Here is a 24054-nt window from a genome sequence, read left to right as displayed (position 1 = left end):
TTCCTTCCTTCTCTTTTCCTTCTTCTTTCCCTCCCATCTGCTGAAAGAGCCCTAAATATTATAAAAAAGTATGTATGCTCATGCATGTCCTGGAGCTAAAAATGACTTAAATTTGGTTAAAAGAGAACTTAAATGCCATTTATGTAAATAAACAAAAGCCCTCTTTTTTTTTTAAGATTTTTTTTTTCATGGTAAAGTCTGCTTTATTGGTGGCAGTTAGTATGTCAATAAATATTGATCCCCAAAGAAGAACTCATTTATCTGGTCCATAGAGAGCTGAATGAAACTGGACCAACCGCCTGCTGAGATGATAAACTGAAGTCAATCCTGCTTCTTGGGAAATGAAGCCATAGCTAGCTGACATATGGCATATGCTGTTCCACCAACTGTAAGGATCACAGTGGCTCTATACAGGAGGGCATCAGCTACTCCACCCTTTAGATGCACTGGAATTCCATTATCCTCCTGAAATAGCTTTTGTTTCTCTGGAACTTTATTTTCAAACTGCCTGTGTGAAGCAGTACTTATGGTCCTCTGGGCAATCTGACGAAGAGCCAGCAGATTCCACATCTTGGCTCAGTTTCTATCCACCAACCGCGACAACCGACCACCAGGAACTTAAGATTTTATTTTTAAGCCACCTCTACAGTCAACACAGGGCTTGAACTCACAATCCTAAGATCAAGAGTCTCACGCTCCACTGACTGAGCCAGCCAGGCGCCCCAACCCTCTTATTACTGCATGGAAGGAGGTGACTAGACCATTTGTTTTTTTTTTAAAAATCTAAGGTCAGTGTGTTTTGTTAACTCCCATGATACAATGTTTTAGTTATGTTAAAGCTGCCAATGAAGTTGATCCTAGGCCACTACCTGTACTTTATTATAGCAACTTAGGAAGTATACTTAAAAGATATTACTATCATTTAAACTCACAAACCCTAATATATCCCCATGGCGGACACTACTCAAAGTATTGATTTCCTCCTTCCTAGCAGGCAAATATTTTCTTTATGAAATCCTATGATCTCACAGGAAAATGACCTTTTAATATTATATTCCAGCTTTCAATCTTTAGGACTTGATTTGTAGTCAGTGGGCTAATCACAGACGTTGCCTGTTTGTGAACGGTCTAGTTTTGGCTCACTATGAGGAGCGCTCTTTTTATGTGATTGATTGATTGATTTTAAGATTTTGTTTATTTATTTGACAGAGAGAGACACAGTGAGAGAGGGAACACAGCAGGGGGAGTGGCAGAGGGAGAAGCAGGCCTCCCCTGGAGCAGGGAGCCTGATGCGGGGCTCTATTCCAGGACCTGGGATCATGACCTGAGCCAAAGGCAGACGCTTACCGACTGAGCCACCCAGGTGCCCCTCATGTGATTTAATTTTAAAGGAGGTGGCTGCTTTGTTCCGTAAAGTTGACTGATAACCTGAAGATTTTCAAAAGGTTGAACAGTGAGTTCTTTAGTTTAAAAATAATAATGGTATTTGAGTTTTTTGTGGTTCATTTTCCATTTAGCTTTGAAAAAAAAACAACAATCAGAATTTTATAGTTGAAAAGGAATATAGAACTATTTCAGCCCTGTGCTCTCATTTCTGGGTGAGGAAACAATAGTTACAGAGATACCAAATGGAAATAGATAAAATGTTTAAGAATTTGAACTGCCTTTGGCAACCACAGCATGGGAAGAAGCAAAGCTCCTGGTTTATTCGTACTTGCTTTTACTCTCTCTTCTCTCAAGCCTGCTTCCATGGGTGCAACCCGGGATCCATAGGCAATTTTAGAATTACACAATTCTTTCCCTTAATTTGTGTGTATTTTCTTTATTTTTATTGATGTTGATTTTGTTTACTATTGAACTTCCCAGAGTCATTGGACCGGGACCACATAGAATGTCAATTTTATTATTGCTCCATTAATAACACGAATAAAGAGGATAATGCCACACATCTTCCTGGCAGAGGGGGAAGGGACAATGGAATCCCAGCAACATACTTCAACAGGGGAGCAAGAACATTGGTGAGAAAGGTTCCCATTGCCTCCTCCCACCTTTTTCTTAACCTCTTTGACCCTCAAGAAGGAATGTGTAAATATGCTCAGTGAAGCTGTGTTTACCTGGCCTTGTGTTCACTCAGACTTGGCCTGAACAGGTGCCCAGGCAAAGGCCCACCATGCCTGAGAATGTGTTTCTTCGGTATTTATTGGTGCTGTGCATACAGGATTTTAAAACAAACCTTCTAAGTGAACTAAAGAGCACTGAAAAGAGACAAGACAGCATTTCACTAGAAGCTTCCCAGAGACTAAATCTGCCCATCGCTATTAATAGTTCTCAGAACTTTCTGTGATATAGCAACAATATTGTTGGTGACTGAAAGTATGATTTCATACAAGAGAACCACTTCCGAATTTTTTAAAACTATTTTTTAACACATGAAATTACACACAATACAAAATACTTGTTTTACAAGTTGAAATCTTTACAGTTATGGGTACAGTTACAGTAATGCAAGTAATATTAGTGCATTCACTCAGAGCAAGGTTATTTATCTTCATTGGGCTTAACACAAAGCCAAGAATGAATTATTTGCCTAAACTGCTTACTAGTCTTTGAATTAAAAAAAAAAAATGACTTCTACCTCCTGTTTAATATGTTAGAATGATAAACAATGCCAAGAATTAAGTAGTCCGGTATCTTTATAAATGGGAGATTGGATTCCAATAGCTTTTACGTTGTAAATCTTCAAGTTTTGGCTATATTCTGTCTATCAAATTGTCATCATCTCAGCTTTCAGGAAAATTACGTCATCTTTGGTCATAGGCTGCCAAAAAACAGAAACTATAGACTACACCATTTTTTTCCAAAGAATCCTGTATTTTAATGAGTAGCTGAATAAATAGACATTAATTATGAAATTCACATTAAGATAGAAGAAAATCCAAACATTCTGATTGCTTTATCTCTTAAATTTGATAGCTACTACAAAACATACTATTTATGTTAGGGTAAAAATAAGCTGAATCACAGGAGTGTAACTGGGAAGTACTGGCAAATATATACAGTAACATGGAGGAGTCATAAAATAAAAGTGTTTATATGTACATATTTTTTTTCCTTTTTTGCATGGAGAAACACTGTTTTATAAAATGGGAAAACACACAGTAGACCACATGCAACAAGAACCAATACAATGTGCACAGCAGTAGGATCAAATAAGACAAAAGAACTATGGGTTTAAAAAATAATTTGGGAGCAGAAAAAAAAAAGAAAAAATTGAAACCTGGAATGCTTTCTTCTTGAGGTTTCAGAATATAAATTTGTCTAACAAGCCTCTTGATAGTTTTCAAAAGTTCCCACTTGACCTCTTACGGTTTAAGTGTAGAGCTAAAAATAAACCATATTATACAAAACTTTGTATATTAGCATACAAAAGGTAACAATTTACTTTTTGTATAAAATATAACCTTTTGATAGTATATTTATTTCACATATGTATAAATATAACCCAAAGAATATGTTTTAAGTATTTCTACCAAAATATTCTTTACAAAAGTTTACAAAACAAGTCATTTATTCATATTTACAACCTAGCACAGAAAAGATTCTGGGCCAGTGATGTTGGTATTGTGTAAAAGAAAGAGTGTTCTTCTAGACATTTTAAAGATTGAGAGAGGGCTTTGCAGAACTTTCAAAATATGATCTTTTTTAGCACAGGTATCAAAAGACTTAGTTATTAAACAAGTCCAGTTAAATTACATCTGATAATTGAGTATGTGGGCATATAACTAAAAAGGTTGAAGATAACCTATGTTCTTCTGTAACGAGGAAAATGATAGTGATATTTTGCATCCATTCCAAATCAGCACATGTCCTCCCCATTTTATAGCTGATCTGTGTGTGGGCGCTGAGGTGAGATGACTCAACAAAAACTCCTTCTTTGATACAGTGCTCAGCCCTGAGGGAGAAAACCTGGATAATGCAGGGTCCGTCTAGCATGTGGTGAAGATATATCATATCAGGGAGCCAAGAATGAACACATTGCTACTGGAACAGATCACATTCTCTTTAGCTGTTCACCCAAAATATGCCCAAATCAGGACAGATTGTTTTCTCTCTCAATTATGCTTTCCTTCAAACCCTGTGAAATAGATCTGTACCCAACCATACCCACCATTTCTTGTCCTGATCTTCTGTTTCTTATCTCCAATCAAAACAAGATACCTTCTTATCTCCGTTTTCTTACAAGTCAGTCTCTGGTCATCAAAATAAGCAGGGAAGACAAGGCTCAATTTCACTCGGCATGGGAACTAACCAGCAGGCTTGATCACAAGAAGCAACACCCCAGGTTATTTGTGGCTGGATAAATCTCCTTTGTAGCCATGTCCCATGGGATGTTTTCTTTTTGAAATAGTGAAATCTGATGCAGACATATATGCACCAATATTTCAGTATGATTAGGACAAGTTGTGATTTTTATCTAAGACTTGGAAATGGATTCAGGAATTGATTGTGGAAGCCCAAATAAAGTTGGAGAGCTGCAATCTTGTTTCACCACTAGACATGGCATGTTGCGGAAGTATGGCGTATGTGGGAAAACTGACCAAGTGAGAGGTGAATCTGGGGAAGAAACTCTATAATCCATTGGATGTTCTCTAGTTTCTCTGGCTTTGCTCTACTTGGGGCACTGTTTGGTTACTCCAAACAAACCTATAACATTTTAATCTACCCTGGACGTCTTAGGAAAACTAAATGAAAAGACAGGAGTGTGAAGATTAAACCACACTTATTATCTATTAGAGCAAATGAAGGAATTTGTTGCTGGGAACTAGAACCTCCATATGACATGGGATTTAGCAAGCGACAAGCTCTATTACTTTTCTTTCAGGGAGGAAAGGAGCTTGGGAAGCCTATTTTACACAACTAATTACACATCAACATCACAGTTCTGTTTGGGAAAACTGGATACTGTGTCCTGGAGTTTAGATAGGGAAAGGTGATCCCAAGATTTTACTTTCAGGTTTGAGACTTAAAACAAACATTTGAACCAAGCACTGCAGTTAACTTTCTGCTTCCACGTGTAAGCCAAGGTATCTTCACATAGTCCAACTAAAAGTCAAGAGTTTGGCCTTTACAGAGTCCTTGTGAAATACTGCCTTTTAGTGCGTGGAGTTTATTAATTGTCTCCCTCTTCTCCTTTAAGAGTTGTTCCCCAAGATCTCATCAAGATTGATGTCTTTCATCCAGTCGTCATTACCAGGCTCTGTCTTCAATAAAGAATCAATGAAATCAGCATCGCTGTTCAGGGCAGGGCCCATGTTATCGGTCTGTTGGTTGAGAAAGTCAAAAGCTAAGTCACTGCCATGGTCAGTTCCTTGAAAAGCCCTGGAACTTTGGTTGGGCGAAGGGAAACTGCCCGGGGTCAGGGATGGCGGCTGGCTCAGGCCTGTCCTCGACTGACTCAACCCTGTTCCTGACTGGTTCAAATTAGGCAAAATTTGTGTGCTGAGCTGACTGGGTCTGAGGTTCAGACTTCTGAGTGGACCCATGGTCTGTCCATTTAATGTTTGGCTCATTTGGTTCATGGGTCTCATCTGCACTGCTGGTGTGAGCTGGTTAGGAGGAGCCACTGGCCTCTGAGAAAACTGCTGGCTGCCCACTGCCTGTTGTAGGGACTGGTTTGGAGTATAGGCTGCAGGTGCACCTGTGGGGAAGCGGACTGCTGTGGACTTCAGGGCTTCCTGTTGTTTGGCTGTTGCTTCTTGAGAGGCCCAGTTTGGTGCTGTTGTGCTGGATGTGATCATTACATTCGACGTTCTCTGCGCTGGCATGCTTGCCATGCTGTGGGTTAAATTTGGTCTTACCTGCTGCGAACTGCTAACAGGTCCAGCTCCAAAAGTGGCCACGTTATTATTATTATTACTTGCCCCTAAGGTAGGTGGCCGTGGCATCAGAGGGGTGGTTTGATTTGCTATCAGTTGGTTTGGGTTTCTCTGCTGGGTCAGCTGATTCACTCCTGAAGTGACGCTGTATGTGCCAGGTTGACTGCAAGGCAGATTTCCATACATCCCCATATTCTGAACTGCTGTGGGTAACGATGGCATTCTCGTCCCATGCGAAGTAGACATGAGGCTGGAATTCGAAGTCAAAATGGTATGTGTTGAAACTGGGTTTGCCAAAGCCTGGTTAGAGTTTAAACTCACAGCTGATGAGCCACCTGAGAAAAAGAAGATAATTATATTAGTTTATAACCATAGGTTATCTCCTCTTTTATAGCAGTTTGCAATAACTTATCCACTCTGAAACTGTTTTCAGGTGTAAGAACAAATAAAGAGAAACCACCATTACAGCATCTTATATAAAAGGAGGAAGACAGCTTTTGGAGGGAAGTATCATCTAGGTCATCCCTTGGTCAAGAGTTTACATATTACAGAGAAAAAGCCTACGGTAAAATGGCTCTGGTTTTTAGGTTTTACTTTATTCCTCTTCTGGAGTCATTGAGGGGAGGTGATGGTCAATCTTCCTTTCATTTTGAATTAGCTCTACTCTGTTCCAAGACCAAAGGCTAGAACCTTGATTAATCAGCTATTGTGAAATCCAGGCTACTGGTTACCTCAGGGTCCAAATAAGAAAGTGTGGATGAATCCTATATATGGCTGCTAGATTAATATTCCACACCTATGGCCATGAAAATCATGTCCAGTTATTCATCCGCATCATCCCCATCAAGAAGCTTCCATGAGTGGCCCCCAACTGTCCAAAGGGAAAATTCCCATCTCTTTAAACATCTGGAATTCAAGGTGTCCATGTTCCAGTGATGATTTCCATGTAGAAAGCCCTCCATTCCAGGAGGTATAGTTACTATTGCATTGTTATCCACATACCATGAGCCACCTGTGCTCATGTTATGTCCCTTTCATATGATGCCCTTAACTCCCCGAACCCTACTTTTCCTTCAAAGCTCAGGCCAAAGTCTAAGCTCCTTCACTGAGCTTCGCCTGATACTCCAGCCTGCTCTTTCCAGCAGGATTTGCTCTTTGAAGTTTTCACTTAGCACTTAAAGCTTCTGTATTGGGAAATCCATGGAACCTCAAAGTGGAACCATGAATCATAGGCTGCCAGATAGGGAGGCGTATCACGTATCAGATAGTGATTAGTCAACATGTTAAAATCTTCCTGACTCAGGGAGGTGAAAGTCATCATGGGAAGACATCTTGAGAAGCAAAAATGGAATGTCAGAAAGATAAAAAGTAAGTGTCTGGTGGATGATTAAGTTCCACGGGGGAAAGCATTTTTGCCTGTTTGGTTCACTGTCCTAGAGAAAAGTCTAGTGGATGGTGCAAAGTAGGTATTTGATTTATATTGAATGAATGAATGAGTAAATGAGAGATTGAAGCAAATATATAACTTGCAGAAAGATACTCTTTTAAAGTACTCTCCCTGCACAGATGCAGGGATGCCCAGAGAATCAGAAATGCTAAGGAAGGAGAATTAGACACACACAGAAATATCAGAACATTACTGTAGGAGAAGAACATGGCTGTGGTTGTAGCTCTAGGGAACCCCAGAACGGTTTGGGGATAGCTAGCATGGTTAGCTTCGAGCTACCCCGAAGGGCTCAAGTCCTTGCTATTTGTTTTAAAATGTCTCCCATTAGACTATAGACCCCTTGAAGGCAGGAACAGTCTCTTGTATCTCCCTGTATGTCCAGACAAGCCCTGCACTGGGAGGGCAGGAAGAGTTTGATAAAGAGGGATCAGAGTCGGGTATGAGATGCTGGAACAGTAAAGAGTTGACAGACAGCCAATGAGGGTAAGCAACAGCATCTCGGTATCTAAGGATTTCACGGGAAGGGAATGGACACTATGAAAGTGCTATGAGAAAAAAATTTAGAGGTTTTAAAAATCATTCCCTCTAGGTGCCCTCTATTTTGACAATAAGCCCTGAGAAGGTTTTTAAGAGGAGAGCAATAGTTTTAAACAACCACAATAGAGAGAATTTCCATAAAGGTCACAAAATAGTAATCACAGTTAATATTTAGAAGTCCCGAATATGTGGTAAAAATTGTTCCATGTACTTTTCATACATCATCTCTAATATTAACAATTTGGGCAAGGTGACTATTACTGCACTGAGATTAAAATAAAAAATGATAAAAGAGTTTGTGTTGCGCTTGTTGGTTATTTCATTCTCAGAAGACATGGGAAGTACAATACTCTAGAGTACTGATTCTTATCCATTTGGGGGTCGGCAATTGGATGCCAAGGATCCCTCCCTTAGGAAGAAGCCCATGTGCACTGTGAAAGGAACTCGCAGGTGCCTACCAAGCATCCAACCTCCCTGTCTCCCTTAGAAACAGACCCTTGATTTTGCAGCAATGTGCCAAGCTGAAAAACCACATTTCCCAAACTTCCTCAGTGATGGAGGGGTCCAGATGAATAAATTTTCGCTAGAAGCAGAAGTTACTAGGTAAATTTTGGCTAGAAGTAGAAGTTACAAGAAACCTATTTTATTTTTTTTTAAAGATTTTATTTATTTATTTGAGAGAGAGAGAGAGAGAGGGAGCACAAGGGGGGGGGAAGCAGAGGGAGAGGGAGAGGCATAGACTCCCTGAGCAGGGAGCCCGACGTGGGACTCGATCCCAGGACCCAGAGATCATGACCTGAGCCAAAGGCAGATATTTAACCAAGTGAGCCACCCAGGTGCCCCTCAAGAAACCTCTTCTAAAAAGAGAATCTGACTCATTTGGGAGGGCATTTTACCTCTTCCTTTCTTTCATCCTTCTACCTGGAATACGATGAAGGATGGTGGTGTGGTGGCCACAGGGCAGCCCTTAGGGTGGAAGCTCCATGTGAAAGACGGTGGAGTAGGGAGATGGAAGAAGCCTTGACCCCTGACAACACTGTACAGCCACCTAATCAGCCTGAGACTGCAATCCTTGAGACTCTTTTATATGAATGGGAAAAGAAAAGCCCAAACATCCACCTTGAATTTTGTATAGTATTTCCAAGGCTCCTAGCCTCCTCTGAACCCACTGATAGGCCATGGTGTAAGAAGCCATGTTCCCAATGAACCTCCATCGTGTCCTTCCGCCGCACTGAGGACAAGTGGAGACAAGAGGATCGGGCTTTATGCAAGTGCCAAGAGGGAAGGATGTCGGCTTACCTTCCATGATCTGGGTCAGGGTACCTTGCTGGGAGGAGAATGGTGGAACCGAGGAGTTAGAAAATATTGAAGCTCTCTTGAACCCTCAGAGGTACTTCGAAGGGCGGTGAAATACATGAATAGAGGACAAGAATTGGCAAGAAATGATGAAAAGACTAAACACCACTCAACTTTGGTCTTGATCTGCAAGCTAAATGGGAGCTAGCGCAGGATCTAAGAAAGATGCTACATTTCCCTATGAGGTGGGGAGAGGAGGAAATGTTAAAAACGGAACAGTTTTTTTCTTCGACAGTTATGATTTTTACTGATTTTTTAAAAATTTTATTTATTTATTAGAAAGAGAGACAGCGAGAGAGAGAGAGAGGGCATGAGCGGGGGCGAGGAGCGGAGGGAGAAGGAGAGGGAGAACTGGAGGGAGAGGGAGAAGCAGACTCCCCACTGAGCAGGGAGCCCGATGCGGGGCTCGATCCCGGGACTCCAGATCATGACCTGAGCCGAAGGCAGATGCTTAACTGACTGAGCCACCCAGGTGCCCCGTTTTTAACTGATTTTTAAGACTACTCACCAGAATACTGAGCAGCAGTTGGCTGTATATTGCCCGTGTTTCTTCTTTGGTCTTTGTAATCTGGTGGTGGCCTTGTCAAATGTCTATTTATCTGATCCTGCGGAGCAATCTTCTCCTTGAATATACAAATGAAATCACGTTAAGTTGCATGCTTACTTTCTCACTTGTAAACATTTATAGACTGTCATTCAAAAAAGTAAGACTGCAAGAAAAATTTTGCAGCCATTGTTGCAAATCATACACCTTATATACTAGTGTTACTTCAGAAACTGGTCTTTTCAATTTCAATAAATCTCCTGCGTGGAAGTATAATTTCTACCTCTCCTCAACACTCAATGTGTGTTTTGGGTCTAGCAACTAATCTCATTTTCTTTATTTTGCCATTAGATTTCAGTGAGAGCTAAATTCCTGTGATTTTTGAGATGGTGTTTCTAGTTTTATTTTGTAGCACACCTGATATGCTTTGGTACCTATTATTTAATTCTGGTCCCATGGAGTGTGGAAGGCATAGGAGTAGGGTTACCAGAGAAAATACAGGACACTTGGAAACTCTATATTTTTATTTGTTAAGTCTGGCAACCCCAGATAAGAGAAGATGCCAGCAGATATCCTATCAGGTATTGGTAGGGGCCTTATTACCTATTACCTCATTTTCCCCCCTCTAAAATAACGCTTGAAATAGGTGTGATTATTCCCACTTAATAGATGAAGAAATGGAAGCTTCCTTAGGCCAAGTAACTTGCCAAAGATCAGAGCAGTAGAACAGAAATCGAATCCTGAGTCAAAGACTCTGGCCCTTTCCCTGCCACACAATACAATACTTGCTTCTCTGTTTCTCTGTGCCCCATTCTCAAAGCACAGCAGTTTCCCAGGTCCCCTTCTTTTCTTCCTTCCAGAATCAGCCACCTTTAGATCTCTAGAGGAGGTCAGTTTGGGAGCTAAGAGAGGAAATGGGTACGTTCTTTTTATATTGTCAACGCCTTTAGCCGAAGACTACCAGGAACACACCTGCTGGGTTTATTACTCATTGCAGCATGGGGGACACTGGGGTGTCTCAGCACTAGAGCGTTAGAAAGAACCTATCCTAGGATTTGGGCATTGATTGGATGATTTAGGGAGGGTCTAAGGAAGCAATGATTTGTTCTAGGCTGTAAGCTGTCAAAGTGAGGTTGATTCCATTATTGAGTAAAGAAGTAGCCGTTGCTCATTTAGCAAAAGGAGGGGTTGGTATTTTGTGGGTTACAGAGTGACCTTGTGTCTGTATTTAGATAAAATTATGAAGTGGCCTTATTTTGTCTCATTTTATCATGGTCTCAGAGTAATCCCATCTGAGGTTGGTATTCGTTCATCTGACAAAAACCAAAATGGCCTCGCTGCAAGTGTCATATCCATCTGGACAATCAGGGACTGCTTTTTTTTTTTTTCCTCAACGTGGATCAGGAAGTTTTTAGAATTGCTTTACTGCAACTTTGTATGCACCCCAAAGCAACCTCCATTTTCAAAGATAAACATAACTGGCATAGGTAGACAGAGAACAATATAATTATAGAAAAGTCAATAAATAGAAAAGAAAACTGTGTAAAGATAGATGGATAAATTAGATGGAGGCCAAATGTGCACTGGCCAACTTAGATCCCATTTGAACCATGTATTTCTCAGTTTCCCATCAAATTCCAAACTTTCAAAGTAGAACAAATCTACTACAAAGGAAAAAAAAAGGACCTTAACACAACAACAAACCAAGTTCAAATTTTGGTTCTAAGAAAAAAACTTGAAAGACTCACAGGGGTTTTGGGGCATCAAGTAATTCGTATGAAACACAATTTTGATGAGCTAAGTGTAAATGAATCAGAAACATATGGATTACATTTCTTTTAAATATGGGTTTACAAATTAAGGAAAAAAGTGGTTGGTGAAAGTCTTTATGGTTTTGCCCAAACCCTAAATGTTTAAGAAACAGCTTGAGATGTTCCATGAACCCAAATGTGGTGATGTTCAACCATGCCTATTGTAAACTATTGTGCAAGCTGACAGTTTTGATTTTTTTGCCAAGCATGGGACTTTCTGAATTCTTCTCTTTTTCAAAAGAGAAGAATTTCTATCATTTTTTCTATCATTTTTTCTTATGTAAGTAGGTGTTTCTGCTGTTTATACTGAAGAAAACAGGATTTGTCCATGGGTGTGTGTGTGTGTGTGTGTGTGTGTGTGTGTGTGTGTGTGTAGAGAGAGAGAGAGAGAGAGAGAGAGAGACGGAGACAGAGAGAGAGAGAGAAACAGAGAAGAGAGGGTCGGGCTCTTGGTTCCCCACTAAAGACTAGATCTCAAATCTGAACTTATTTTTATGTATATTCAATCTACTTACTGACCTTTTATTTCCCTGAGGCCTAAATTAGGTTGCTCCAAGGGTTAACAACACATCTCTGGACACCTGAGTTTCTTGAACTACTTGCTCGCACATGAGTTAGATTTAACGGCCTGGTATAAGGACTATCATGGAGAGGCCCTGTTGTCACTTCACGCTGAGAGGTAGCAAAGACCCGATTGTGACAGGGAATGCGGGCTGCTCCCATTCCCATTCCATGCAAGAGGATGACAGTCCCCTTCTGTGTAAGCGTAAACTCACAGGCCATCCCTGAGACTACAGGAAATTGAACTTCTCAACTAATGTCTCATCTCGGACCCAATAATTCAACCCAATAACCTGAAAACCTACTATAGAAATAATCTCTGTCGCATTTATCGGTCCTGCTTCAGTTTTGCCATCTCAAAATGTGCAATGTAGATAATTCTAGGACCTCCCTCATAACTCCGATTGTAAGGACCAGTCCTTTACCTCTGTGAAAGCTTGGCATGGCACCTGGCACACAGAAGGTGCACGAAATGTGTTGGTTATCATGACGCCCATCGTGTTACTCATGACTCGTCTTTCCTCTTTGGGCTTCATTGGTGGGAGAATAACGGGGAGTAAGGATAACGCACTTTCATGAGAAAATGTCTCAATTTAGGCGCCTTTCTGGCCTTGCCAACTGATTGGAAATGACTACATTAGCATATGATAATGTAAAGCCAGATCAAAGACTGTTTCTTCCTGGATATGCTAAAAAGCACAGGCACCCTCAATGGCGTCCAAACAAAGACCAATGTGAGTGGTTTGTAAAAAGCACAAAACAGCAGTCCCATTTCTCATTCATCTCTCACAGCTTATGCCACTGCCCTTTGCAACTGTCCCAGAGGTGACTCAACTGGGGCCCAGTGAGAGTCTGGCCAGCGCCAGGACACGACCGTTGGGGCACGTTTCCTTGCCTTTTAATCAGAGCTGAAAATCCAGAAATTCGACCTCTGCATGTTATAATTCAACACAGGAGTACTGATGGGAATAATGAGAGTCAATCGGAGATTGCATGTTTTTCTCTCCCAGCGCCCTCGTTTCTGAGCTATTTAGCTGATGAAGATCAAAAAAGGGAGGGAGTTGGTGGGACAGCTGGAGTTTCCAAAACTTACAGAAGATTTGTAGAAGAAATTGGTTGTGTTGCTTTGTGATCGAGTCCTTGACACCCCTATACCTGGTACCTTAGGGCAGTACTCAAGGTCACCTGTACACTTATTGCTCACTATTCCTTATTCATCCCTAACTATATCTTCTCTCCTGCTCTCGACTCCAAACTTACTCCATTTGTCATTCCTCAAAAATAATGATTATGTTCCTATTTACACTTTTCATCTTGTATTAAATATTTTAGAATATAGTCTCAGGCCCATCAACAAATATACACCTGGGCTGTACCTTTTGTTGGCCCCTCCTCACCTAGTCTATCCATCAGAATCCAACAGTCTTCAAGGTCAAAGTCAAAGTCAAATTTTACCTCTTCTAGGAGACTTTCTTTAATCTCTCCAGGATGGATGTTATCTTTCCTCCATTACCTGTTCTCTTCCTCTGTTCACACCTTTATTGTAATGCAAATCTGAGTTTAGCACTTCCTTGTTTCAAATCCTTAAAGTCCTCTCCCTTGCTTTTCAGACAGTGTGAATTTATCAAGCTCTACCCTAGGGCCTCTCATCTCTGGTCTCCTTGCCTATTACTTCCTTAACCTCTACTTCCATCTACTACATCATTATACGTTATTGTCTCTGAGTCTTTGAATATGCTGGTTCTTCTGGCCTGAACACTCCCCTCCTCTTTCTCCCATCACCTACTTCACCTTCAGATCTTCAGTAGACATAACTTCCTCTCTGAAACCATTTCCAGTACTCACTACATTACAGCATTTAATCACCTGCCTTCCAATTACCTGTATTTCACATCCTTGTGGGCTCTAAGCTCCTTAAGGACAAAGACACGGTCTATCTTATTTATAGCCATTTTCTCAGCGTAAATTCACTAATATTTACCGAACGAATGATAGCACTTACCACATCCTAGATTTCTGACTTTTACTACAAAGCTCCTTGAGTATAAACATTTTTTGTTTTGTTTTGTTTTTCACATCTCTGTGTACCGTGACTCTATCAACTTGGAGATGGTTAACTTTGCCCCTTTTTTCTTTCATTTGCCAAACTGTCTAAAGGGAGAGAATGAAACTTGGAGATGGGCTTGGTGTTCGGAGGCAGGGGGGTTTGAACCTGTGCCTGAGTGTATGTCTGAGGACGCGGAAGGGAGAGCAGATAACAGTGAAGAAGGGCTAATGCTCGGGTCCTGCTGGGGAAATAACCATCTTGCCTTTCTTTAAGACCAGTTAACTATGGTGAAAGTTGGAAATATATCCTCAGTTTTCGTTAAAAACATCCCCCCTTCTGAGATGCTTTATTTTGGAAGTCAAATTTTCAGTTTTGAAACCCCATGCTGGCTTTTACAACTGTTTTGGAAACTCCTTTTATCTCTAAAATCAGTTTGAATTCAAGTCGATTAAAGTTCTGTCCACGATTTCTGCTCCTCGGGGCTATAGCCCCAAAATGGCTCCTTTTGCCTGATTCAAACACCCATGCTGGTGGTTCTTAACATTCCTGGGCTGGGCAGGGCTAGTTAGGTGGGGTGCCATGCATTCCAACTGTCCACCAGCTGGTAAATCAAGTGTTTTTTTTTTTTTTTTCCCTGCAGCACTTTAACTTAGGTATAGAATTAGCTTCTCTTATAGCCAGGATACTCTTGTTGCTCTCACCTAAGCAGGCACAGAGAAAAAGGCAGTGACCAGAAAGGGAAAATAATTAATTCCCTCTGTTAGGCTAATAGGTACGTGTAGTAGAAATTAGGAGAAAGTTTTACCGCATCAACCAGCATCTGCTGCTGGAGGAGAAGCTGCTGTTTCTGCTCCATGATCTGCCTCTGTAGAGTCTGTTTCTTTCCCATCAATTGCTGATTCAACAGTGATGGCTGGGAGTTCACATAACCACTTCCGGTGTTTGGATTTGAGCAGGGGTTGGGACTTGGACTGGGGCCTGTGTTCTGGCCTACCACAGAGTGTTGATCCTAAAGGAGAGAAGGGGGTAAGAAGGGGAAGCTACTGTAATTAAAAGAAGAAAAATGTAGCACAAAGATCATAAGCTTAGATTCCAAACATTTTTCATCTTGTTGAGATCAAACATGGTTAAATGGGTTGGAGATCAGAGAATTGCCTTTCAAATGTAGGAGAAATCAATGCGTATTATAGCAAACAAAGCAGCTGGGTTAATGACATTAGGGCACTAGAAAAGCTCCCATATGACTCTGATGGTGGAACCTCCACATTCCAGAAGGCATTTATGGAACCTCAAAGAAAACGACCATAAAAACGTATGGCAAACCTCTCAATTGCTCAGGAACAAACACATCATAAAGTAACAAGTTCTTCCTTTTCCTTAAAGCTAGCACAGATCATTGCTGATCCTGCAACGAAAATTATGTTTTAAGGCATATGTTCAAAAGTTGAATAACCATTTTGGTCAGGAGGGGCCCAGCTTTCTGTGTTAAGATGGGAAGACCTGTGAGTTTCTGTTTTACAAACATTCTGAAACCTGGAAGGGACTTTAGTTTTCAGAGACTTGTCAATTTTGCTCCCTGGTCAGGAAGTCAGGAATTTCAGTGTATCAATCAGTAAAAGCACACCCAACCGACAATGAGAAAGCATAGATTAAAAACTCAACATTGTATAGTAGTAATACTGGGTATTGGTGAACTGCCATTCTAACTCAAGGTCTCTACCAATCTTTTTTTTTTTTTTTTTAATTTTATTTATATTTTGACAGAGAGAGACAGCAAGAGAGGGAACACAAGCAGGGGGAGTGGGAGAGGGAGAAGCAGGCTTCCCACCGAGCAGGGAGCCTGATGTGGGGCTCGATCCCAGGATCCTGGGATCATGACCTGAGCCAAAGGCAGTTGCTTAATGACTGAGCCACCCAGGGCCCCAAGGTCTCTATCAGTCTTAAGGCATTGACCCTGCAGGGCAGAAAGCTAAACCTAGCCAAACGTTTTCATGAATTCCCAATGCCATGTGCAGGCTTGGACACTGTTGGAGTTACAAGAACTTTAGAAAACTCTAGCTGTACACAGTTGGGGTTACAAGAACTCTTCCCACCTTGAAGAATGTATCTAGTTAGGGAAGAAATGACATGCTTATATGTAAAAATACAAGAAAATACAGGATCAAGTCTTAGATATGATACAAGTACTAAGTCAAAGGTCCTCACATTTTGATGATATTCATTGGGGAGACAGATGCTCTGGACTTGCTCCAGAAATTCCGAGGCTATAGACTGGGTCCCTGGTCAGGAAATTCTAATACTCATTGGTCCAGAGTATGCTCTTTGAGAAACACTGGCATGTGGGAGCAATAAAATCCAACTTTCATTCCCCATCTGGACTGTGTGAAGTTACAAGACATTAAAAAGATAAAGCAACTCTCATGATGCCTGATGAGCAGTTGTATATACTCCATTTGTGGAAAGTCTCTTCCCTTTTATCTCCTTCTTTTTCTTTAGTTATGTGCTATGCTTTAAAAAAAAGTCCACAGCCTGGAGAAGTAGGAAATGTGACCTTGCTTTAGTAATTCTTGGGGCTACAGAGCTCATCAACGACCTCAAAAGCAAAGGGATACAAAATAATCCTAAAGATGACCAGGCACTTAGCCTTATTACAGGCCAGGCCCTGTCCTCAATGTGTTATGTGATTGACCACATTTTTAATCCTCCCAACGAAACAATGAGCAAGAACTAATAATATCGTCCCAATTTTGCAGATGAGAAAACCGAGCTGAGAGATCACACAAGTAGTTGAGGAAGATTTGAAGCCAGGTCTGTCTGACTTCAGAATTCTTTCTCAATCACTGTACCTGTTGTCTCTCAGCTAGGATCAGACATGTTGAGGAAAAAGGTGCTCATGCTTCTAAACTGTGCAGACCCACCTGCCCATGGAGCACATGTTGATTGAACACCCTCTGCATGGGTGAACACCCTCAATCAGGCACGTGGAAGGGAGTGTGGTGGGGAGAAGGGCAGGCTGTGGGGTCTGGGAGGGGGCGGTCCTCCTCACCAGTTACCTAAAAATAACGGGAGCCATCTCTGAAGCGGACACATCCTCCGTGCAGTTTTAAATAACCATCCTCTGACACCTCTGCACACAATGCCCAGTCAGTTCTCTCAGAGTTAAATCCATCTTGGTTCTTGGGGGAAAATGCTCACCCCACATGTCCTACAAGCCGCTAGGGATATGGGCCTGGAGACAAGCACATGAGGGTCATTAACACAATGGCAGTGGATGATCTGTGTGTCGAGCGCTCTTGGAGGGCAGGTAGAGAAGGGAGTACCTGGAGGACTGAGTGTTTAATCTCTGGTCCGCCCAGATGAATGAGAGCAAAGCAGAGCCTGCAACAGGGAAAAACGGGGGGCAGGAGGAGGGGCGTCAGACAAGAGTAAAGATGACCAACAGTGATGCTAGAGGAAATCAAGGTGAGAGAGAATATAGTGGAGGCAGTGTTTGGCCCTTCACTCTCCACCCTCAACCAGAATAGAAACCATCTGCTCTTTTCTAGGATATAATAATTTGAAGTTTAGTGCCAAGACTGTGTGTGAAAAGAGGATTTCATGTTTTAAGAAACTGGTTGACAAACATACACAAAAACTCAATGCATTTTGCTTCTCAGTCTTCTTTGCACGATCACAAGATCATGAGCTCTGCAGATGAGCCCACTGGAATTCATATCCCAGTTCTGGCACTTGTTGGCTGTGTGATCTGGGAAAAGTTAATTTACCTCCATGAGCTTCAATGTCCTTATCTGTAAAATGGGCACAAGAACAGTACTGACTTCATGAGATCCTTGTGAGAATGAGAGGAGATGCTACAATGCCAATAACACTAAGCACAGAGTTAGCACTTAATAAGCGACGGCTGCTCATAATTGTTAGCGTTATATCCACACACAGGAGAAGGAGTCTGTTTTGTTTGTTGACTGCGAAACAAGGGAGACGGGCCTTGCAGATGGCACAGAGCTGTTCTGTGTCGACTCTATCAGAAATGCCGAGGTCTCAGTTACATTGCGGAGAGTGAGCTACTGATGGGCTCGGGGAATGACCTTCATCCTCCTACCTGGAGATGTCGGAAGAGGAGCTGAGAGCCATTCTCTGATGGAAGCTCTTTTGGAGGGTGCTTCCTTCATCAGGGTTAGGGGTTTGGCTCAGGGCCCTGATATGTTGTTTTTTTCTGTGCTAGTTTTTATTTCTTAACATCCAATTATTTATTAATAGAGCAGCCAATATACACTTACTAAGTATTGTGAATTAATTTCTTCATTTGTAAAACAGAAGTAATTATATTAATGACATAAAATTAAACCAGATGAAATTTAGAACAGTTCTAAGCACTTTGTAGGTACTCGATTACATTTTAGCAATTACTATTTTTCTTCTTTCTTCCTTTATTATTTTGCATATGGCAGAGATGTTCTAGAAACAATTATGTTTGTTAAGAAGCTTATGCCGTAAGTGTATTTGGATTGCAGATGTGGTGTGTTTAGCTCCCATATTTTATTTAATTTATTTTTTTGTTTTCTTAAGGTTGCAACTTTAATATAATACTGATACCAAGAACATGACAACAGGACAAAAGCACACAACGAAAGCAGGAAGGGCGAAGACAGCTTCCTCTTGCGTGCCACCTTGGATAGGCAGGTAGAAGGTGCCCCTAGTGCTGTGTTATAAGAAGGAGTCTGAGGAGGCACTCTGGCTTGGTGAGTGACTGCTGCAGGTCATCAGCACTGATGGATCTGGGAGAAGTTGGCACTTGCTCTGGCAGCATTTCTGGCGGGGATGATGGAGCTGGTGCTGGGCCCATCAAGAATGTGGTGCTGGCCCCCCCACTGGAGCCACGGCTGATGCCAGCTCTCCTGGTGCCTCTCCAGTTGGCACGGTTGCCATTCAGAATTACTGATGGTATCTAGCCCAGAAAGCCAAGGGAACCCCGGCCCAGCGATTGCTAAAATCTCCATCCTAATACCACGTCAGAAGCTCCACCTGTGTGTCATCCCAGCTCCACCATCCAATCAGCGCTTCATCCCCGATGTCCATCTGGGCCCTCATCTGGGCCCTGGCATGTTCCTCAGCCATATCCACATCCATCATCTTGAACGCATCATCCACAGCCTCTAAGAAATGAGCTTTCCCTTCCCGGGATCTTGGTTCTGATGCTGGGTGATGAATCTCAGCACACCCACCTTGCTGGTCTTGTGGAAGGCTCTCAGACCCCAGAGGAATTCATACTCCACTGGGCTGCTATTGGGGATCTTCTTGTATTCCAGGTACCTCAGTGCGGGAGGATGATAAACGTCTGCGTCCAGCCAGGAAAACCTGTTGTACCAGTGGCTCCCAGGTGGCGCCTTCCCAGGCCCAGTGCTGCAGCTCAGTTCCTGGGGGTGGGGGTGGGGGGCTGTTCTGACCCTCCAGCCCATGTCTCACTCCCACGCTCACTCCCAGGGCTTCCGCCTCCAGGATTGAGGCCTACAAAGCCTTAGGCTGCTGGTCCTATCCAGAAGCCATGTGGAGATGCAGGTTGGGACACATGTAGGGTGTCTGTTCATAGGAAGGCCACACGTTTTGTGCCCCTTGTCACAGCGAACCCAGATTCCTGTTGGGTGTGTTATAAACAGAGGGGCCATTTCTTCAGGTTCCCTGCTCTGAGCACACTCCATGCCCCCATCATATTTTAAACACAAGTTGTGCCCTCCAGTGGGCCATAGTCCCCACTATTTCTTATTTTATTATATCTGCCCATTTCCCTCATTTCTATCACTTGCCTGGCTCATGTAGGCACTTGAAGATAAGATCTCTGGCTTATCCTTTATCTGGGAATCTAAGAGGCACACATCACATACCCCCATGGACATCCTCACTCAAAGTTGCTGCAGGAAAAAGCAATGCATAACAATTTCCATTAGGTGGTATGATACCTACTGCAGCTTTATGATTAAAATCCAGATCTTCTAATGCCTAATCTAGTCACCTGTGCATCCATCCGTCCATTCATGAATTCCGATAAATTTTACTGAATATCTACAATATGCTAGGCAGTTTTCTATTTTTTTCTAGAGATTTTCTAGAGATTAAAAAATTATTTAGAAAGGGGAAAGATGAAGAGAAAGAGGTGGGCAGAATGCTTAGTGTTGGCAAAATTGGTGAACTTCAAATTAATTTCCAGGGAAATCTGGAAAACTAGCCTCCTCTAAGATTTAGAAAAGATCTGCCTACCAAGAAAATGCAACTACATCTCTTTCTCTCTCTAATCAAACAGATGGATGGAACTAAATTTAGTTTCATCCCTTCACAATACCAAAAGATATAAAAATAAGAGATAAGCTCTCTTTTGGAATTCTGTACAAGATTTTTAAGCCTTGTAGCTTCTGGCCCGTGGGCCTTACCATGTACTCCACCATGCACATTCTTTCATTGCATGATTGAAGTAATATTTGGCTGGTGCTACACTTTTTTGCCCTTATGTTCGCTATGAAACACGAAACACCTCCTTACACAGGCTTGCTGTCATTGCCAAGATGTTGTGCAAACTTCAGTACATAAAATATTTTGAAAGAAAAATATGCTCTGCTGCGCTGGGTTTGATTTCCATATTCAGCCTCACTCTTTGCCTTCCGCTCAGCCCATGTAGAACGTGGCCTTATAGAAATCAGTCTGGTTCTATTTCAACACGCATGGTCTCCTTAAAGCTCATGAAGACCATGGTAAAAATGGCACATCCTCAGCCTGTAGATGAGTGTCTGTGTGTGTGTGTGTGTGTGAGAGAGAGAGAGAGAGAGAGAGAGAGATTGTGAATGATTTAGGCCATTTCCACTGAAGCAGTCTTTTATGACAGAAAACCCAGTTTTCTAGAGAAACTGGAGTTAAAGGCTGATCTGGCAGCTAATAACAGCCATATGATTGGTTCAAATCATGAACCTGAATGATCTTTCATTTTGTGTGTGTGTGTGTGTGTGTGTGTGTATTTTCTCCTTCTACCAATAAAATTACAGTATTTGATGCTAACCTACAAAATAGGCTTCTGATCCTATCCTCCTGGGATTTAATATAAATTTACATTTAATACGCACTTAGTTTTTCACATTTGCACATGTGTGCGCGTGCGTGTGTGTGTGTGTATTTAAGAGTTTAAAGTCCTGTTATAGTATTAGGTAAGCCACTGAGTTAGAGTAGTACGCCAGCGCTGAGATATGGTTAAAGCTTCTTGATCCTTCTTTTCACCAGCACAGGACTACCAGGCCAATGAAAGCATACCTGTATTCTTCTAATGAAGTTCTGCCAATAATTAAGTTATGTCTTTAGAATTATTATCTTCACTCTACCTGATTCATTTATTCAACAAATATTTGTTGAGCATCTACTATGCATTATGCATTCTTCTAGGCCTTGGGGATCAGAGTCCAGGCAGCCTGCTGAAAAAACCCTGCAGCTTGTCTATACTTTCAAGTTTTCCAGCTGGACTACTGATGGAAAATATATCTTCCAGAATGGTCTCAAGGATGCTAGAAAACCATTGGTAAATCAGGTGTGTGATGACCAAAGCTGTTTGCCCAAAGGTAAGTGGCAGTGTGTGAGGTTGATTTACGTTCATCGGAAGCTAGAAGCATGTTTAATGTATGGAAAGCATGGTAAAAGAATGCTTTCCCATATTTGTTACTTTGTTGCTTAGTATTTTGTCCACAGATTACTATGGGAAGTGCTAACTCAGCAAGGAGGCAAAACATGTGTCTCGAAGACCTGGCAGAAAATTAAGGAGATACTTGAACTCTTGTAAATGGGCACCCTTTTCTTTAGGGGACAAATGACTTGTTCTTCCTGTTATTAACTATTTCTCTCAAAGCCAGGTTGAAGTCCCTTTGAAAAAATGTCCAAATTGTACAGTTAGAAATAAATTCCACTATTCTAGCCCTAGCAGCTCATTCACCAAGACCTCTTTAAAATGTCAGGGATCAAAATTTAAAGAGAATGTAGGAAAAATAAAAAATCTTGTAACTCTTAGTACCACACATTGGAGGACAGTCCTGGCCACTGGGTTTTACTTTGATAAAATGTCTTTGTAAGCCATGCTTAATATGTGAGGGATCTTTCAAAAAGATGTTAACTAATAAAAATACTGTGATTACCACTTTCTTCCATTTAATGGAATGCAAAGGCTCTGTCAAGCAGGATTGATTTCAGCAAAAGTTAGAATAGGGTCCAATTAGACATGTCTTCAAGCAGCAAACAAAAATATCCCCGGTTTCATTGAAGTATGTTGAGATATTAAGACTCATTGAACTCAGCCATTTTTACTGTTAAAACAGTTCTGTGGACTGAACACTGTGACCTCGTTCATTTCACAAAGCAAGCAAAGTTACCAGGCAGGTATTGTTCTCTTAATATTAAAAAAAAAAAAAAACACTCTAAAAAATATTTGTCTTCTTCCGGGCATCTGGGTAAAATGGCTCTCTGTTTTTCTTATTTTGGAAGGGGGATATATAATGATTTTTCCCCCCACAAAAATGAAGTAATGTAAGTTACTTGGGATCCACGAGAGTATTTTGGCGTGGGATGACTGCCCTTTCTTTTTCTTGGCTTCCAGAGCTCGGCATCTGCAATTTGCAAAGCAAATTCAAGATAAAGTACCCAGCTGGGCAAGTTTGTACAGTAGATCTCATAAACTGGTTTGCTATTCAATCTTTCTTCCCCGCTCTTCTCTCTCTCCCTCTTCTTTGCCTGTCTCCATGAACTAACTGCTTAACTGTTCCTCCAGGCTATTCATCTTCTGAACTGTCTACTTATGAAGCCATTTATTTATCTCTACGCCTGAGAAACAAGTTGCCTGAACTGTTTCAGATTCCCTGCAAGCTGGCAGCCCCACTAAAGTTATTTATTTGGGGCACAGAGAGTGAGGTGGCTGTGTGGGGCTAAAATAATCGAACTGTTCTTGCCCTTCATGGCAACAATGACAAAAAAACAATTATCAGGAAATTGTCCAGGAAACAACTTTCAAACTGAAAGACTGAAGGGATGAAACACTCCTGTCTTCAGGCTGCTTGTCGTCCATCTCAAGGGTCCGCAAACTGTGGCACGACCGGTCAAACCCAGATTGCCATCTTTCTTGGTAACCACAGTTCTACTGGCACCTAGCCATGCGCGTGCATTTCCGTGTTGTCTGGGGCCACCTTCCCATGCATGACAGAGCTGAAGAGCCGTGGCAGAGTCCTCATGGACCCCAATGCCTAAAATATTTACTATCTGGCCCTTCGTGGATAGAGTTTCCTGATCCTTGCCCTATTTGGCTGTACTGGCTAAGGAACTGCTTATGTGAAATTGATAAAATGCCTTCGAGAAAGTACCCAGCAATCCTTGGAAGGGACTGGTGAGTTGGGAACGAGAAACAGCTATCAAGAGATCTGTTTACAATCACCCTCCACTCCAGCCACCACTACAAACTGTGACAGCTGAAAAAGCATCCAGCTTCATCTTCCAGATGAAGACACTGCCCAGAAAGCTTAACAAAATGACTTGCACGAGGTCACAGACCTACCTAAAAGATGAAGAACACAACACAAACCCAGGAAAATGTATTAAGGAGAGACCAATGGAACCAAACCTATCTGCCTAGGAGAACTGTAGCTTGTCTGATGGAACTGGCTTGTTAGGGGTGAGGGGTGGGGTTGGGAAAATGTGGGAAGGTGGAACATGCAAACACAGAAGATTTTATTTGGACTGGTATTTTTCTTTGTCCTTTGCAATTACGAATAGTAGCTGCCTTTTCCTTCTACTTAATAGGGCATTTTTCTCTGCTTGCTCGGAACCTCCTCCTTTACCCTACAGGGAAACCCTGATCATATGTT

General features: G+C 41.7%; 1 protein-coding gene, 1 long non-coding RNA gene, 1 other non-coding gene and 1 pseudogene across 3 annotated transcripts in view; 1 reads left to right on the top strand and 3 right to left on the bottom strand.

Annotated features, from left to right (window-relative positions):
* Positions 1-203: 203 nt before the first annotated feature.
* LOC141371542 (cytochrome c oxidase subunit 7A2, mitochondrial pseudogene) lies at positions 204-883 on the bottom strand (annotated as a pseudogene).
* A 1552-nt stretch (positions 884-2435) lies between these two features.
* The window catches only part of MAML2 (mastermind like transcriptional coactivator 2), a 341184-nt gene continuing 319565 nt past the window's right edge, over positions 2436-24054 (bottom strand). Inside the window, exons 3-5 of the mRNA XM_025893542.2 lie at positions 14985-15188; positions 9725-9839; positions 2436-6211 (exon numbers count right to left, since the gene is read on the bottom strand). Of these exons, the coding sequence (XP_025749327.2) occupies positions 5193-6211; positions 9725-9839; positions 14985-15188 (1338 nt within the window). The 3' untranslated portion in view covers positions 2436-5192. The remainder of the gene's footprint in view (positions 6212-9724; positions 9840-14984; positions 15189-24054) is intronic.
* LOC141371543 (uncharacterized) lies at positions 19256-23106 on the top strand. Its single transcript, XR_012376581.1, has 3 exons — positions 19256-19485; positions 21599-21771; positions 22968-23106. It is a non-coding gene; the product is annotated as an uncharacterized lncRNA (long non-coding RNA).
* On the bottom strand, positions 19744-19873 carry LOC112840681 (small nucleolar RNA SNORA11). Its single transcript, XR_003212570.2, has one exon. It is a non-coding gene; the product is annotated as a small nucleolar RNA SNORA11 (small nucleolar RNA).

The sequence above is a fragment of the Callorhinus ursinus genome, unplaced genomic scaffold (genome assembly GCF_003265705.2).
Source record: "Callorhinus ursinus isolate GAN/ISIS: 27379988/994484 unplaced genomic scaffold, GSC_fseal_2.0 scaffold76, whole genome shotgun sequence".
NCBI classification, from domain to species: Eukaryota; Metazoa; Chordata; class Mammalia; order Carnivora; family Otariidae; genus Callorhinus; species Callorhinus ursinus.
Note: the sequence above shows the minus strand (reverse complement) of the source record. Positions and strands in the feature narration are given on the sequence as shown.